Below are 14,601 nucleotides of genomic sequence, written 5' to 3' on the forward strand. Positions count from 1 at the left end.
ATATATATATATATATATATACACACACACACACACACACCTATAATATATATATAGGTGTGTATGTTTTTGAACACAAAACTTACAAGGTTACAGTCATACACGATTAAGTTTGCCGCACAGAAGTTTGAGATCTTTCTATAATTGTTTGTTTAAGCATAAAGCTACATAATGGGCAATCTGTGCCGTGCTTACTGTGAGAATATCAAAATCTGATTTTTAGCATTATAATCTTACAGAATTATCAGACTAGCTAAGCCACCTGGGGTGCAACTTTTGTGTTCATGGACATATATAATACAACATTTGAAAAACAATACAGTGTTCCTCATAATTTTTACTGAGGGCAGAAATAAAAGCTAACATGTTGCTGCACTATATGAATACAAGTTTAAGATGAACGTGGAGAAAATTGTAATTACAAACATATTTAACAGTAATTAGCTATACTCTGGAGTATCAACTTTTTTTCCTCTTTCCCTAAGCAGTTACTTTCTGAAATAACAGATTATGTTTACTGACCAGTGTCATTTAAGGTAGAATCTTCATGTTGGCAATTCCACATGGTTCCAAGTAAAGGGTTATCAGTCACCAACTCGTAAGCCCCATTAACAAAGTTTCCTAATTATACAACAGAAAAGAAAAAAAATCAACAAAATAAATTTAACCTTAAATTTCCTAAACATATCATCAGTGAAGATATAATTGAATATTTTGACCTTACACTAGTGAGGATGTGTAATAGGGTTTACAATATTTCGACCCTATTTCCTACATCAAAGAAACTCTGATTTCACGATATGTACAATCTCAGCTTTTAAATGGATTAGTAGACAAATAAGCAAAAATAAAACCTTTAAATTACAGTTTTAACCATGACATCCGATCTTCCTTACCGTACAGCTTTGTAAAGTGATTCCCCCAAGGATAGCTATCTTCATGATATTCTTCCCGAATAGCCAGTGACAACAAACTTCTTTTCTTGACATAAATACTGAAAGCATACATTAAAATATAAGCAGCTGAAATAAAACCAAAAAATACTACTATATTGACAACATTAAATAAACAAGAAATTAGGTCACTAGTAAAACAATTTTAAAAATGTCTAACTTTATGTTTAAAACCCTTATGGCAGATGATGAAGCCATGTCTTAGTACTACAAAATAATGGTTTTAAATACTTTTTAATTTTAGCTTTGTCAATATTACATTAATTTTCTTCGTACACTGCCTATTTACTTCACTTATGCATAAAAAATTACATAAATATTTTATTACCAAGATTATATGATAAGCTTACAATATTGCATTTTGTTATTTTAGAAGCACTTTATTTCTACCTAATTTGCACCGTGTTTAAAATCACACGAATTCCTTTCAATTTGTTTCACGTACGGCACAAATTTGGCGTAAAAAAAAACCCCATACACATGGAGTAGGTAGGTCAAGTTCAATATGTTTACTTCAGAAAATAAACCGCTTTCTTTTTATACAAAAATAGGAGTACAAATGTCCTCATGAATTGATCGTAGAAAGATGCAAATGAAACAATTAGCACAAACAGTGAAATAAAAAGATTATAGGGTACATCAGATTATTATTCTGGGCGAGTCTTTTCAATAAATGGTAGCAGTAAATCATTACATGGTTAGTTTCTTTAAAGCAGTATAAAAAAAACTGCTACTTACAGTGGTTACAGTTTATTACTTTTATTGTAATACATTTAGCGTGGAGTTTGTTTGTAAGGTGCATGATGATCCATTTAGAAGATGGTTTGTATTAATTTTCAATGTATATTTTTTGTTATTTGCACCTTCATCAAGATTTAATATTTACCTTAAGTTGCAGTTACTTTTACTCATTTTTGGAAAGTTCTGTCCTAAAACTCTGACAAACTTTTATATCACTTACAGCACTATATTGATAAAATTGCCTTTAACAGGTTTTTTCATTTCTTCAAGACAATAAAGATTTTTTTTTTAGAAAATTACTCTCTCTTTTTTTTTTTTTACATATACATATGTACATACATATTTTTTTTCCAAAACTGATTATACTAATTGTTAAAGTGACACACACACATATATATATATATATATATATTTCCAAAAGGTGAACCACCGTAAAATAACCTTACAATTAAAATTGTCTCATACACCTCTTAAGATTTAATTAATTATATTCGTTATTGACCTTGGACTGTTTCAAAAATGGGAGTATGCATTTATGATTATATCATTAACTGTTAAAATAATTATATAAATAATTGTTATAACATGAAATACTTTAATAGTATAATGACTTATTAGAAAACAAAACCTTTAATATTAGTAATATTTCTTCAGTTAATATATATATTTAAAGGATGCAATATTTTCTTTAAAAAAATTTAAGAACAAAATTATAAAATTTCTACTGCTACCTGTATCTTAAATATTTTGTTCCTAGTGTATGGTTTTAATGTGGTCTCTCATATACAATCTCAAAATCAAACTTGAGAGAGAACTGTACACTAAACAGTGTAGTAAATTTAACTATTACACTTAAAACACATGGATCATTAGCACGAACAAGTTTCCCACTTGTAAAAAAAAAAAGTTAGCATTTTTATTTAATACCATTTACAAATCATTAAAACTCATAATAACAGTGCATCCAACTTACCTACTTAGTCGACACAGAACACGTATCCAACCTAAAAATTTTTCCCTGTATTCAGCTCGATCATCATCTTCTGGACTGTAATCATGGATCACACAGACATGATGTTCACTATTTGGTACACTAAAAACTGCCTTTTCTAGTTCTTGTCTGTCATACTTCTGAAATCATATTATCTTTCTAAACATCAAGCATGCCTCAAACAACCATCATTTGAAAAAAAAAAATTGTTCACTATTTGGTGCACTAAAAACTGCCTTCTATAGTTCTTGTCTGTCATACTTTTGAAATTATAATATCTTTCTACACATCAAGAATGCTTCAAACAACCGTCACTTGAAAAAAAAATTAATTGTTCACTATTTGGTACACTAAAAACTGCCTTTTATAGTTCTTGTCTGTCATACTTTTGAAATCATAATATACTTTCTACACCTTAGGAATAGCTCAAACAACCGTCACTTGAAAAAAAATTTTTTCACTATTTGGTACACTAAAAACTGCCTTCTATAGTTCTTGTCTGTTATACTTTTGAAATTATAATATCTTTCTACACCTCAGGAATGCTTCAAACAACCGTCACTTGAAAAAAAAAATTAATTATTCACTATTTGGTACACTAAAAACTGCCTTTTATAGTTCTTGTCTGTCATACTTTTGAAATTATATCTTCCTACACCTCAGGAATGCTTCAAACAACCGTCACTTGAAAAAAAAATTAATTGTTCACTTTTAAGAATCATAGTATCTTGCTAAACATCACAAATAACTCAGACCACCACCAATTAAGAAAAAAATTAATTCTGTTTCTCAATTCAAAAATTAAAATGATCATAGGCTACAGTAGTACATGAAATAAAGTAAAAAAATGTAGACCTCTTTTAAATCTAACAAGAAAAAAACTAAAACATTTTTAGTTGATAAAATGATGAAAAACTATACAAGAGAAAAAAAAAAAAGATCTATTAAGCACTTTTTAAAACAGAATTTGTTCTCATGATATACATTAAGTGATAAGAATTGGTTTTGTTTGTTTTGAATTTTGTGCAAAGCTACACGAGGGCTATCTGCACTAGCCATCCCTAATTTAGCAGTGAAAGACGAGAGGGAAGGCAGCTAGCCATCACCCCCCCCCCCATCAACTCTTGGGCTTCTCTTTTACCACAAAACAGTGGGATTGACCATCACATTATAATGCCTCCACAGCTGAAAGAGCAAGCATTTTTGGTGAGATAGGGATTCAAACAAGAGACCCACAGATTATGAGTTGAGTTTCCTAACCACCTGGTTAGAAGTGAGAAGAAATGTTTTTTGTCACTTTAACCCTCCGGATTTGGACAGATCAAAGTGTGCATATTACATTTTAAAATTGATTAAACAACTTTATTATCAATGTATATCAACAAATACAGTATCAAAATATAGTTCTTAATTCAAATTTTAATATGTTAACTTCATGAAAATGTATTTAAATGAATTTTCAAACTGCACTTTCTGTATCATACAACTTTTCTTTGCCCTGAATTCTCATTTTAGATTTTCTTTCTACACTTATACTATAGATCTGGTTAAGACATTATGTAAATTTATAGCCCCTAACTTCGTTTTACCGAGATATATACAGGAAAGTCAAACTCGCATACCACACTTCTCCTATGTCATTCAAAAAATGTCAGTAATTTTCTCTGACATTTGCTACTGGATTATTTATAACAATAGAAAGAGCAGACTCTGCTTTACAATATTTGTTATGAGGCTACATTGTTTAGACACCAGGTTAAAAAATATTTAGCCTGTTTCCTTTTGTGATGTTCAGCTTGACCAACTAACAGAATTATTAGCTACGGCATAGCGGCTCATGGAATGGCTTAGTTTTTTTTTTCATGTACAAACTTTTAGCTCCTAGCTCCATCTCTTGACCAATTTGAGATCTAATTACAGCTGTGGCTATTGAGGATTCTCTCGTTTTCAACCTATTTACAGCGTAACTAGAAAGTCAGTAAATTATGCTAGTTTTAGGATATTCTATTTTTCATGCATGATAAAGCTTTGTGTTTAACACTGCTTGTCCAAAATAAAAATGAATATTTTTGACTACCAACATCGTTACAAAACACGTAGGCCTATAGGTAGGTCAGCCAATGGTAGAATGTTTGGGTTCAGATGTAAGTGATAAATTTCTTGTTTTCCATAGCTCTGTTTTATTTATTGTTATAAAAGTAGCTAAACTGTAAAAGCTAAACTTAATAGGTTAGATAAAATTTAAAAATTAAAACAAAAATTGAGTAAAAGACTTCTCATGATACTCAATTTCCTAGTATGAGTACATCCACAATACCTGATTGTACTTAAATCCCAGGATGCTTGCAACCCAATTGTTTGTTTATACAAGACTGTCTGACTATAAGAAATGGCTTTTGAAATACTCCGAGAGGGTGCAGATGTAAAGCAAAACTAAACAAACTCAGATTTAAAAGGTTTATTAGCTCTGGCTATAAGAGTAAATAGTGTAATTGTCCGTTACAATATGAAGAAGTCATACTTGAAAGAAAAAGGTAAATTAATGTATTTTTGAACTTTTTACCACACATTTCTGATTTTCCCACAGTTAGTTTTAGCATACAGAAAATAAGAGAAATATAAAGTTTTACCAAAAAATGCTTTTGATATAAATTTAGGAAGTTCTAGATGTCATGTAAAATCTTTAATAAAAATACTGGTTTCTTGTGTACAACAGACCTGTAACATTTTTAAAAAGCTTGCTTGATTTCATGAAGATATACTTATTACATTAGGAGTTATAGTTTGTATAATTCCTTACATACTGATTAGATGGTCAGTCAAAATTACCAAGCCTGATTTCAGAGAGTTAAAAGGAGTTAGAAGAGAGAAGACAGTATGTTAAGACTAAAGCAGATTAATTTTAAGACCAAGCTACAATTTGGTAGTAATGGTTATGGTTGAGCCTCCTTACATACATTTTCCTGAAAGTTGAACAGAATGTGACAATTAATTTTAAGATTACAAACAAGCATGCTTTTATAAACTGATACACTGATTTTTATACCACAAAACTTGCCTACTCAGTCTTCATCACATAAATGCAGCAATTTACATGATGAAGATACACATGAATGTAAAAGAATTGGGTATGAAAGCAATAAATATAAGTGAGAGAAATATACGAAAGATATTTAAAATGCTTGTGAAGAGAAATTGGAGGTTATGTGTAAGAATAAAATAAAGGACACTGTAATGCTTTCTTGAGCAGATGAAAGAAATAAGTCATAATTCCAAAAAAACACTTTAATATGATACAACAGCAGTGATGATTCTAGAGTAGGTGGGGGGCATCATACATATTTTTTGATCTGCTTTTGAAGAAAACAATATAGGTTAAAAACAAACCTGTATGTCTAAAGCTGTTTTAAAATATAAAGTGAACAGTTTAAAACATTTCAAAGGCTTAGAGGAAAAAAACAATAGTGAGTCGTTTAAGTAAACAAGAAAGGAATGACAATCATATATATTCTCAAATATTACTTACTTCATTACATGGTTCTAGATATACTAAACGACCCCGTTTAGTTGGAAGGTTAATAATTTCACTTGTCAAACAGGACAAACTTAGTTTTGGACACTGAGAGAGATTCAGTCGAATTAACATAGGACAGCTCCGTAGATATATTCGTTTCAAAATTCTGCAAGCATTCACTAGTATTAAAAAAATAAAAAATTGGTAAATATTAAAGTCAATGAGTAATGAACATAAAGAGTATGCAGTTTTGTTATAAACATGTATTCATTGATTAAAAACACATCTCCATTTTCAAATTAATAAATAATATTACAATGTCATGCTTCAAATTCTTTAATGTTTGCTGTTTAACTCTTTGAACCTGTAAATTTTTGCATGTTCTGCCACTGATCTGAAATTTGTTCCAAAACAGACGACAATGCTTCACAGAATTTCCGATCTATTTATAAAAGGTGGATAACAACAAGGTTTGAATTAGTTTTCAGCCAAAGATACATAAACGTTATTGGACGTTGTCACTGTCCAATGGGTAAATTGAGATTTTTGGCTGGACACTGATAGCATCTGCTTGGGTTTAAGGAATTAAAAGTCTGTATTTTTTTCAACATACATGCACACACTGAAAGAAATAGCTGACAAAAACCCACAAACATTAATTATTCACTCTGTAGAGACCTTATTCTCACACTTCTATTTACACCTTCATTACTTTACAGACATGTTTGAATTAAAACTTTTGAGTTCTGTAGTTTGGTTTTGTAAGTATAAAAACTTAAAAGAAACAAGTTTAAACTTCAGATTTTAAAAATTATCTGTAAGTTTGATACAATATACATGTATACATTTTTGGCTAATAATTTTTGTTGTATCTTATAATCTCCATCACATGTAGTCAAGAAAAACAATCTTTTAAAAATTTCTTATAATAAATCTTATCAAAATGTTCTTTTTTTATTTCATAAACAGTTAAAGCTGATAAAAGTAGACATACTGGACTATTTAATGACATTGTAGACATTTTCTTTTTTTATATTCATGCTGAGATTGTGTGTGTGTGTGTGACAAACAAAGAGTTGTACACTGTTTCTGACTTGAATGAAATGAAAAACAAAACAAAAATGACTTAGATGAGGAAATTCACTATTGACATAAACATACGAGATATAAGTTTGTAGAATACTGTAAACACATTAAAAACAAATTGCCAATTTTGTTGTTGTTGACAGAAGTACTTATCTTTATTATACCTTCACTCAAGTCAAATATCAATGAAATTCTCCCACAGGGGCATCTTTTGATGTAGTTGTTTCTACATAACTTACCTTCTAAATGTAACAGTCGAGGACACAAATCCATAATAATGTCAGATATTCCACACGATACTACTGTCAAACTGTGTAATGTTTCAGACACTACTCGGAAAATCTTAAAAAAAAAACAACAGAGGAGTAAGCCCAGTATTAAGACTACCTTCTCAATTTCAAATATTTTGCGTACAAAAAATATTTAACAAGTTGAAAATTCTTAGAAATACCACAAATTATAGCATTAATTTATAATGCTTTGTGTACAAGCTGAGCAGGACTTGCTCAATTTTAATACAAAAAATCTTATTAAAGTTAATTTAAAAACTCAGAGAAAATTAAAAAAATAACTAGTTACTCAAATAATGTGAATTGATATTATTAATCTCATGATTTTTAATTACTACACAATAAATTAAATGCATAGAAATGTTAACCTCAAAACTTCAAATTAGGGCTAGTTTAATTTGGAAAAAAGTAAATATAATAACAGTTTCCTATAGCTTGCTGTGAAACTATGTAAAAGGCATTTAGACAAAATCCAGATGATACAGTATACTATTATTCATCAGCTTTGGTAAGTTTTCAGTCTAAGGTGAAACACAATGTGGTATTTAAATCAGAGAAGTTTAGTTCATAACGTTCTGATGTGTAACTTCTATGAGCAAAGCAACTGTGGCTGACAGAACATGAAACTGTAGACTTATTCCATAAAGTTATCATCTAAACATTGTGCTCACAGATTAGATACGTATAGTACACACTTTCAAGTCAGTAAGTTAATAACACATTTTGGTCAGAAAAAGAAATAGGCATAACACGATAATACAAATTTGTTTTCATATTTACATATTTAATTATGATGCAATAAAATTAAAATTTAATTTATTTGAAAAAAATGTAATAAAACTATAACCTAGATAAGAAAGAAAACATTGAAAATAAGATCCAACAACGCTGTAGTGCTACATTCACAATAAAATGCATACTTACTATATAATTTGACCCTTAACAGTGGTATTGGTATGCTTTCCGTATGTGCATGTTTTCAAAACAAAAGGAAACGTATACATTTCATATTTAGGGTATGCCTCAATTACTATGGTAGATTAATTATTTAAATACTTTGTACTGATTAAATGGGATGTATTTTCTAATAAAGTATTCTATACTTCCATGCATTTTTTTTTCTATGCTAATTAAGTTTGATTTATAATTTATATACTGTAAAGTAGGGTGAATCTTTCACTTTTGGTTCTGACCAGTTTCAGTTACTGCTCACACTCCTTTAACAAGTACATTTTCTCTAGAAAGTTCCTGATAATCTAAGGTGATGGGGACCAAATAGATCTACGTTCCAAAAAACACTTAAAGAAAGAATACATAACAATGGTTACACTGTTATCTAAGATTATCCAGTTCTGAATGATTTTATAAAGTAACTGTATTACACTTCACCACTACATGGCAAAATTATCTTAGTATTCATGAAAAACAAACACATGGATTATTAAAGCTTGGCATATTTAGATATGTTACAAAATAAATTATCAAACTAAAGTTTACAGAATTTATCTTGGTAATCTGAAACCAAAAATTTACATATAATTTATATCTACGACTTAAAAAGATCATAAAATATCAGGCTATTTAGAATTACAGACGAAAATTAAATAAAAATTAGAAAGATTTGTTTTTGTACAGCACCAAGCTACACAATGGGCTACCTGAGCCGTGCCCACCATGGATATTAAAACCTCATTTTTAGCATCACAAGACCACTGACTTACCACTGAGCCAACAGAGGACAAGTAGAAATAATTTATGTAATTGGCTCATGATATAATAGGAGAAAAACCAATCTTTGTTAATAACATACAGTGTTAAAGTTCATACTGCTAATCCTTTTGGTATTCTTTACAGACACATTTTATTTGAATTAAGATAATGCTCTGTTCCTTTTGAGGCTAATAAACATGTTTCAAGCTTACTGAATACAAATTTTCCCATATTCATGTAGATGCACTGTCTACTGGTAGCTTATAAGTTAATCTATCATTTTAAACGTATATATATTACTCAATCACTTGATTTTTACACTTACCAAAACCGGGTCATCTTCTAGAAGGGGGTCACTGGTACTTGTGGCTTTATCTGCACAGTTTGGTTTCTCCCCCTTACTTTTTGAAACTGGAGGGTCACACTGCTTACGTTTTGTGGCTCTTGTCACTCGGGAGCCCCTTTGAGTAAGTGAATAGAAATTTTAAATCGGAAGCAATCCAAAATGCATAACACTGCAGCAAACAACATAACGGATATCCTACACACATGAACTGACTGCAAATTGAACTTCAAACCTTAATGTTTCTTAAAAGGTTAACTAAACATTTAAACCGTTTTAATATTAGTTTTTCATTTTCTAAATCTTTTAAAAATGACAAATATTCTTATAGTCCTATTTTTTTTAAATATCAAACTCTGAAAGTGAGAAATCCTAGGTAAACTATAAAAAATGGTTTACACAGTTATATACATTGTATCAAAATGTATAACACTTTCAGTCTCTCCTGTATTTTAATCAAACATACAAAATAAAGTTTTTGTAAAGTTTTCACTAGTTTTAAGCAGTGTGTGTGTGAGCGCGCAATGCTATGATTGTCACTGTGGTATATGTACCACTGGCTTAAATTACAAAATGCATTTCAGTATATGTGTGTGTGGTCTAAGAAGCCAAAGTGTTCAACACTTAAGCGAAACCAAATAGTCCTTATATTATTCAACAAGGTTATTTATACATCATTCTTTTAATACTAAATGTAACTCTATTCTCTAAACATGTGGTTTAATATGTCTAAACACTTATTTTATTAGCTATTGGATTTCCATTTCAATAGAATTTTTTTTTCTCTATTTTGACCTAGCTGCACATCTTTCTTGAGTAATGTATATATTCATTAACTCTAGAATAACTAGTGTGTACTTCATCAGATCTTTATATGCATCTTTCTAAATTATTTATAGCCAAAATTACTTGTGGGTTCATGACTTTGCTGGTTAGAGGCATCAGAACCAGGGGTGCTATAGCACCCCACTTTTACATATTTGGCTTATATAGCAACTGTAAATTAAATTACATTAATTACACTGAAACTACAAAAATGTTTAAATTCTTTCAAGGGATATATTCATCAGTTTTTGATAAAAACATATTTTTTTAACATTTATTTAATGGTGGCTTTCAAGTAGATTAACCTTCAGTGAATTACACAAACAAACTTCATTTTCAGTCTGTTACTCATAAAAACAGTGAAGTGTATTACAAGAAGACATACCTGAGTGTGCTGGTTGAATGTTGGGTTGGTCTTATAATCCTAAACCCATCACTAGTGATATTACTTCCTGTTGCACCGCTTCTTCCTGGTGCTTGTCTAATACTCTCGCTACTAGCCTGACAAGCTACATCATGAAGCCTGACTGTACCGGTGTCAGACATTTTTCGCTTCCTCTGCCTTGTCATGGGACCTTCAAAAAATGAGCTATCATTTTTTTGAGTAGGTGGTAATTTTTGTTTTCTCTTGTTTCTGGAAGACTTGGGTTTTTGTGTAAAATCTTTTATGTTTGGAATTTTTACGGAGAAAGAATTGGTAGAAACATCTGCAACCTGCAGGTTTGAAGAAGCTTCACTAACACATGAACGCGACTGCCTGGAGGTTGAACTACGTGTAGAAAGGACTACACAAGACTTGGCAGATTTACCTGAATCAAGACTAGAGTAAGATCCTGCAGTAGAAGTATAGGTTTGGTCATTATTATCCACGTTCTCGTTTTGGTTATCCGCAGCAAGTTTTCTTTTTCTACGTCTTACAGAAGAGCATCCAGTCTCTTGATTATCTACAAAAGCATTTTTCCTGTCCACAAAGTTTTCTGTTGCTTTATGATTACTGAAAGATGAATAATCTTGTTCTTGTATACCTGTACAGTTGTTTGGAGTTATGGATGTTCTACTACAACTTGGGACACATGGTGGATCATGAGAATTACTATCGCTACAGTCATTCCAGTCTACAGGACCAGCTAATTCCTGCGAACTTTCTCCTAATTTATTATTTGTGCTTCTACATTTTTCATACTTTGAATTAAAAGAGGTAGAAGCATCTAAACTTGAAACATTTAAAGTCTCTAAATTCTGTTTGGGCAACTCACTGAAACTACATGCTTGACTAGTTTCAGGCTGATGCATTGGAGAAACTTGAGGGACACCACAGGATGCCAAATATCTGGTTTTTCTATTTGTACTAGAAATACTTTTTGTAGAATTATGTTCTTCAGCTTCTGATATAAAGGAGCCATACTGTTGTCTACCATCACAACAAGACGTATTTGCTATTGTTTTATTTTTATCTGTAGAAAGCAACTTTTCCTTAGTAAATTCTTCTTTTGCCTCAGGTGAAATTTTCTTTTTACTCGGAGTTCTACCGTGACTTTTTTTCTGTGAAAATTCACCAGAAACCAATACCGAGCTACTTTCTGCCACTTTCATATCTTTATGCTGTGCATTAGGAGAGGATTTCATCGGAGTTGGGTTCTGCTCCTGAACAGCATGGCCACTTGATGTCTTTCGAGAGGATCTCTTTCCTTTTGATGACAGATAATTAGAAGGTACATTAGACTTAGGCTTTTCTCCAACTGATGTGCTTTCATTTGATGCAAAGCCTTCTTGAGTTGTTGATGGAGGTTTTTTGAAGTCATTGTGAACTTCTAATTCTCTAGTATCTTTGGAAGATGTAGATCCTAGCAAGAGAGGGTAAGATTCCCTAGATGGTCCAGGTATAGCTAGCCACTGGTCATCTTGCACCTTTGAATTATCTTGATTTATTTTAAAGTTAGAATTCTGTTCTTTAGTTTGAAGCTGCCTACTCACACTTTGCTGGGACATCCCATTATAATGTTCAGTCTCGGGATGTGTATTCATATGTTTGGAAGTTTCTGGCAAATGTGGATGTGAAACTTCATTACCATCTATTATATGATTCTGAGACTTGTAGGCTCCGGTAAAGTTTTCTTTCCCTTCATTATGATCTGCTTGTTGATGGTGGTGATTTTGAGCAGAAAACTGCATACAAATATTTTCAGTGGCACCAGCTGCGTGTGCTTGTGATGCTCCGTTCACGACATGGTGTTGTGATACTTCTGCACTGTGATACCAGAACCTTTCAGTAACACCATTATTTGCAGGTTCTTCAGCAACTCCATCAACAGCAGGCTGGGCACCATTTCCTGAGTCCATTTCTCTTCTGTCTTCATTTAACCACACATTGATGAGGTGAGCTTCGTCATTATTAGCTTGTGGTTCGGGGGCAAAGTTATTTTCATGGATTTCTTCTGGAAGAACATTATTAGCATTTGGGTTTACTTGTGGAACTGCCTGCCTATGCTCTTCCCCTGGTTGATTATCATCTGCCTGTAGTGGTCTGTCCTCAAGTCCATCTTGTTCTGCCTGAACATTAACTTCATCTTCCTGGTTGCTCATCACTGCTGAAGACATTCCAAGACCTGTGCCTGCACTCAGTCCAACATGGTTACAACCTTTAGGAGGCTCTCGAAACATGTCTTCCAGAAATACAGTTTCAATGGCAGGGAGCAGAGCCAGAAAGAGAGCAAAAGAAAGCAGTCGAAGGCAATGACATCTCCTAAGGATCAAGTCTGTTAAGTTTGTCCAGTTCTGACCATCTGTAAAGATATTTTTGAGTTTATATTCTGCATACCTCTTTTAGTTTTATACAAGAATTGAAGGTCTTACATAGAAAAAAATAGCTGTAAAAATTATAACTTTTCAGAAATTGTTCAAATAACATTATTTTTTTTAAGATTTAATGTATTTGCCTTTGAAAAATATTTATGATTAACCAAGAGCTTTATCAAATCATGATTTTATTAAAATCAGTTAAATGTAGAGCAAGAAGATTTATGGAACTTGAAACATTATTATGTTGGTTTACATTCCACCCCACCAATTCATGTATAGCAGAGTTTCCCAAAGTGGGAGCTACAGCCCCAAGGGCCATGAAGCTTTTTCTGGGGGGGCTACTATGTTTTATTTTAGTTTGACTGTATATTAATTTGTTAATAAAATGCTTAATTCTACATTTTATAACTATTTCATGTTAATCTTAAAACTTCAATTACAGGATTGCTTCATATTTTAAAATGAAAATAAGATAACCTTACATAAAATTAAGTTTGTATTTAATTGCTCATCAGTCTACAAATTTAACCCAAACATAATAAATTGCTAAAGGTCTAATTATAATACATATAAGTTGATAAGAAAAGGCCACATTAAATTACAAACATACAATTTAATATAAAAAGTACTTCATATATATATATATATATCATTAAAGTTCATTAGTAATTATTTTTTAAAACTGACAAATCACATTTTACAGCATTTTTATAAGTTGGGGGCCTCAATCTTTTTTATTGACATCAAGAGAGCCTCAGACTAAAAGAGTTCGCGAGCCACTGACCTATGGTAAACAAAAAAGTGACCACAAACAAGATGCGTGTGTTTAAACTGTACATATTTTCAGTCCTTAAATATATTCCAAAAAGATTTTATGCAAATACTTATGTAATAAATAGTTCCTGTGTCTTTGATGGAGGCAGCTCATGGTATTTCATCAAGTTACTTTTTTGTGTCACGTATAGACATGTACAATTACATATAGTTTCAATGTAAATAAAGAAATAAAAAATCTTAGATATTCTTATTTTTGGTAACTTCGATAAACAAAAATTGTATTTTTTTTAAATGTTCATTATGCTCTAATGACATTTATAATGATGGAAATTGGGCTGATTTTGTATATTTTGAAATATAAGCTGTATAAACTTTCATACAAAGTTTACAAGTGTTTCTTGAATAGCTGACAACACAAGTCTATCACCAGATAAGAGATGACAACATAAAGGAAAACAGCAGCATCCATTTTTTCTTTGACATAACTAAAAGACTATTATAGTATTTTGCCACTTGTGTATAAATTTAAAATCATAAATAATATTCAACGTTAAACTGGTACACAATTAAAA

The 14,601-nt window shown here is 31.1% G+C and overlaps 1 protein-coding gene across 2 annotated transcripts in view; it reads right to left on the minus strand.

The window, feature by feature from the left end:
* Positions 1-14,601, minus strand: part of LOC106461043 (F-box only protein 38-like) — a 28,322-nt gene that overhangs the window by 1,349 nt on the left and 12,372 nt on the right. The window contains exons 7-13 of one of the 2 annotated variants that reach the window (XM_013920829.2): positions 10,839-13,236; positions 9,611-9,746; positions 7,525-7,627; positions 6,212-6,378; positions 2,668-2,825; positions 897-994; positions 523-621 (exon numbers count right to left, since the gene is read on the minus strand). In XM_013920829.2, the coding sequence (XP_013776283.1) occupies positions 523-621; positions 897-994; positions 2,668-2,825; positions 6,212-6,378; positions 7,525-7,627; positions 9,611-9,746; positions 10,839-13,236 (3,159 nt within the window). Of the gene's footprint in view, positions 1-522; positions 622-896; positions 995-2,667; positions 2,826-3,267; positions 3,322-6,211; positions 6,379-7,524; positions 7,628-9,610; positions 9,747-10,838; positions 13,237-14,601 lie in introns of those variants that run through there. The other variant, XM_022387900.1, reaches the window with a different exon arrangement.

This window comes from Limulus polyphemus, unplaced genomic scaffold (assembly GCF_000517525.1).
Source record: "Limulus polyphemus unplaced genomic scaffold, Limulus_polyphemus-2.1.2 Scaffold36, whole genome shotgun sequence".
Classification (NCBI taxonomy): domain Eukaryota; kingdom Metazoa; phylum Arthropoda; class Merostomata; order Xiphosura; family Limulidae; genus Limulus; species Limulus polyphemus.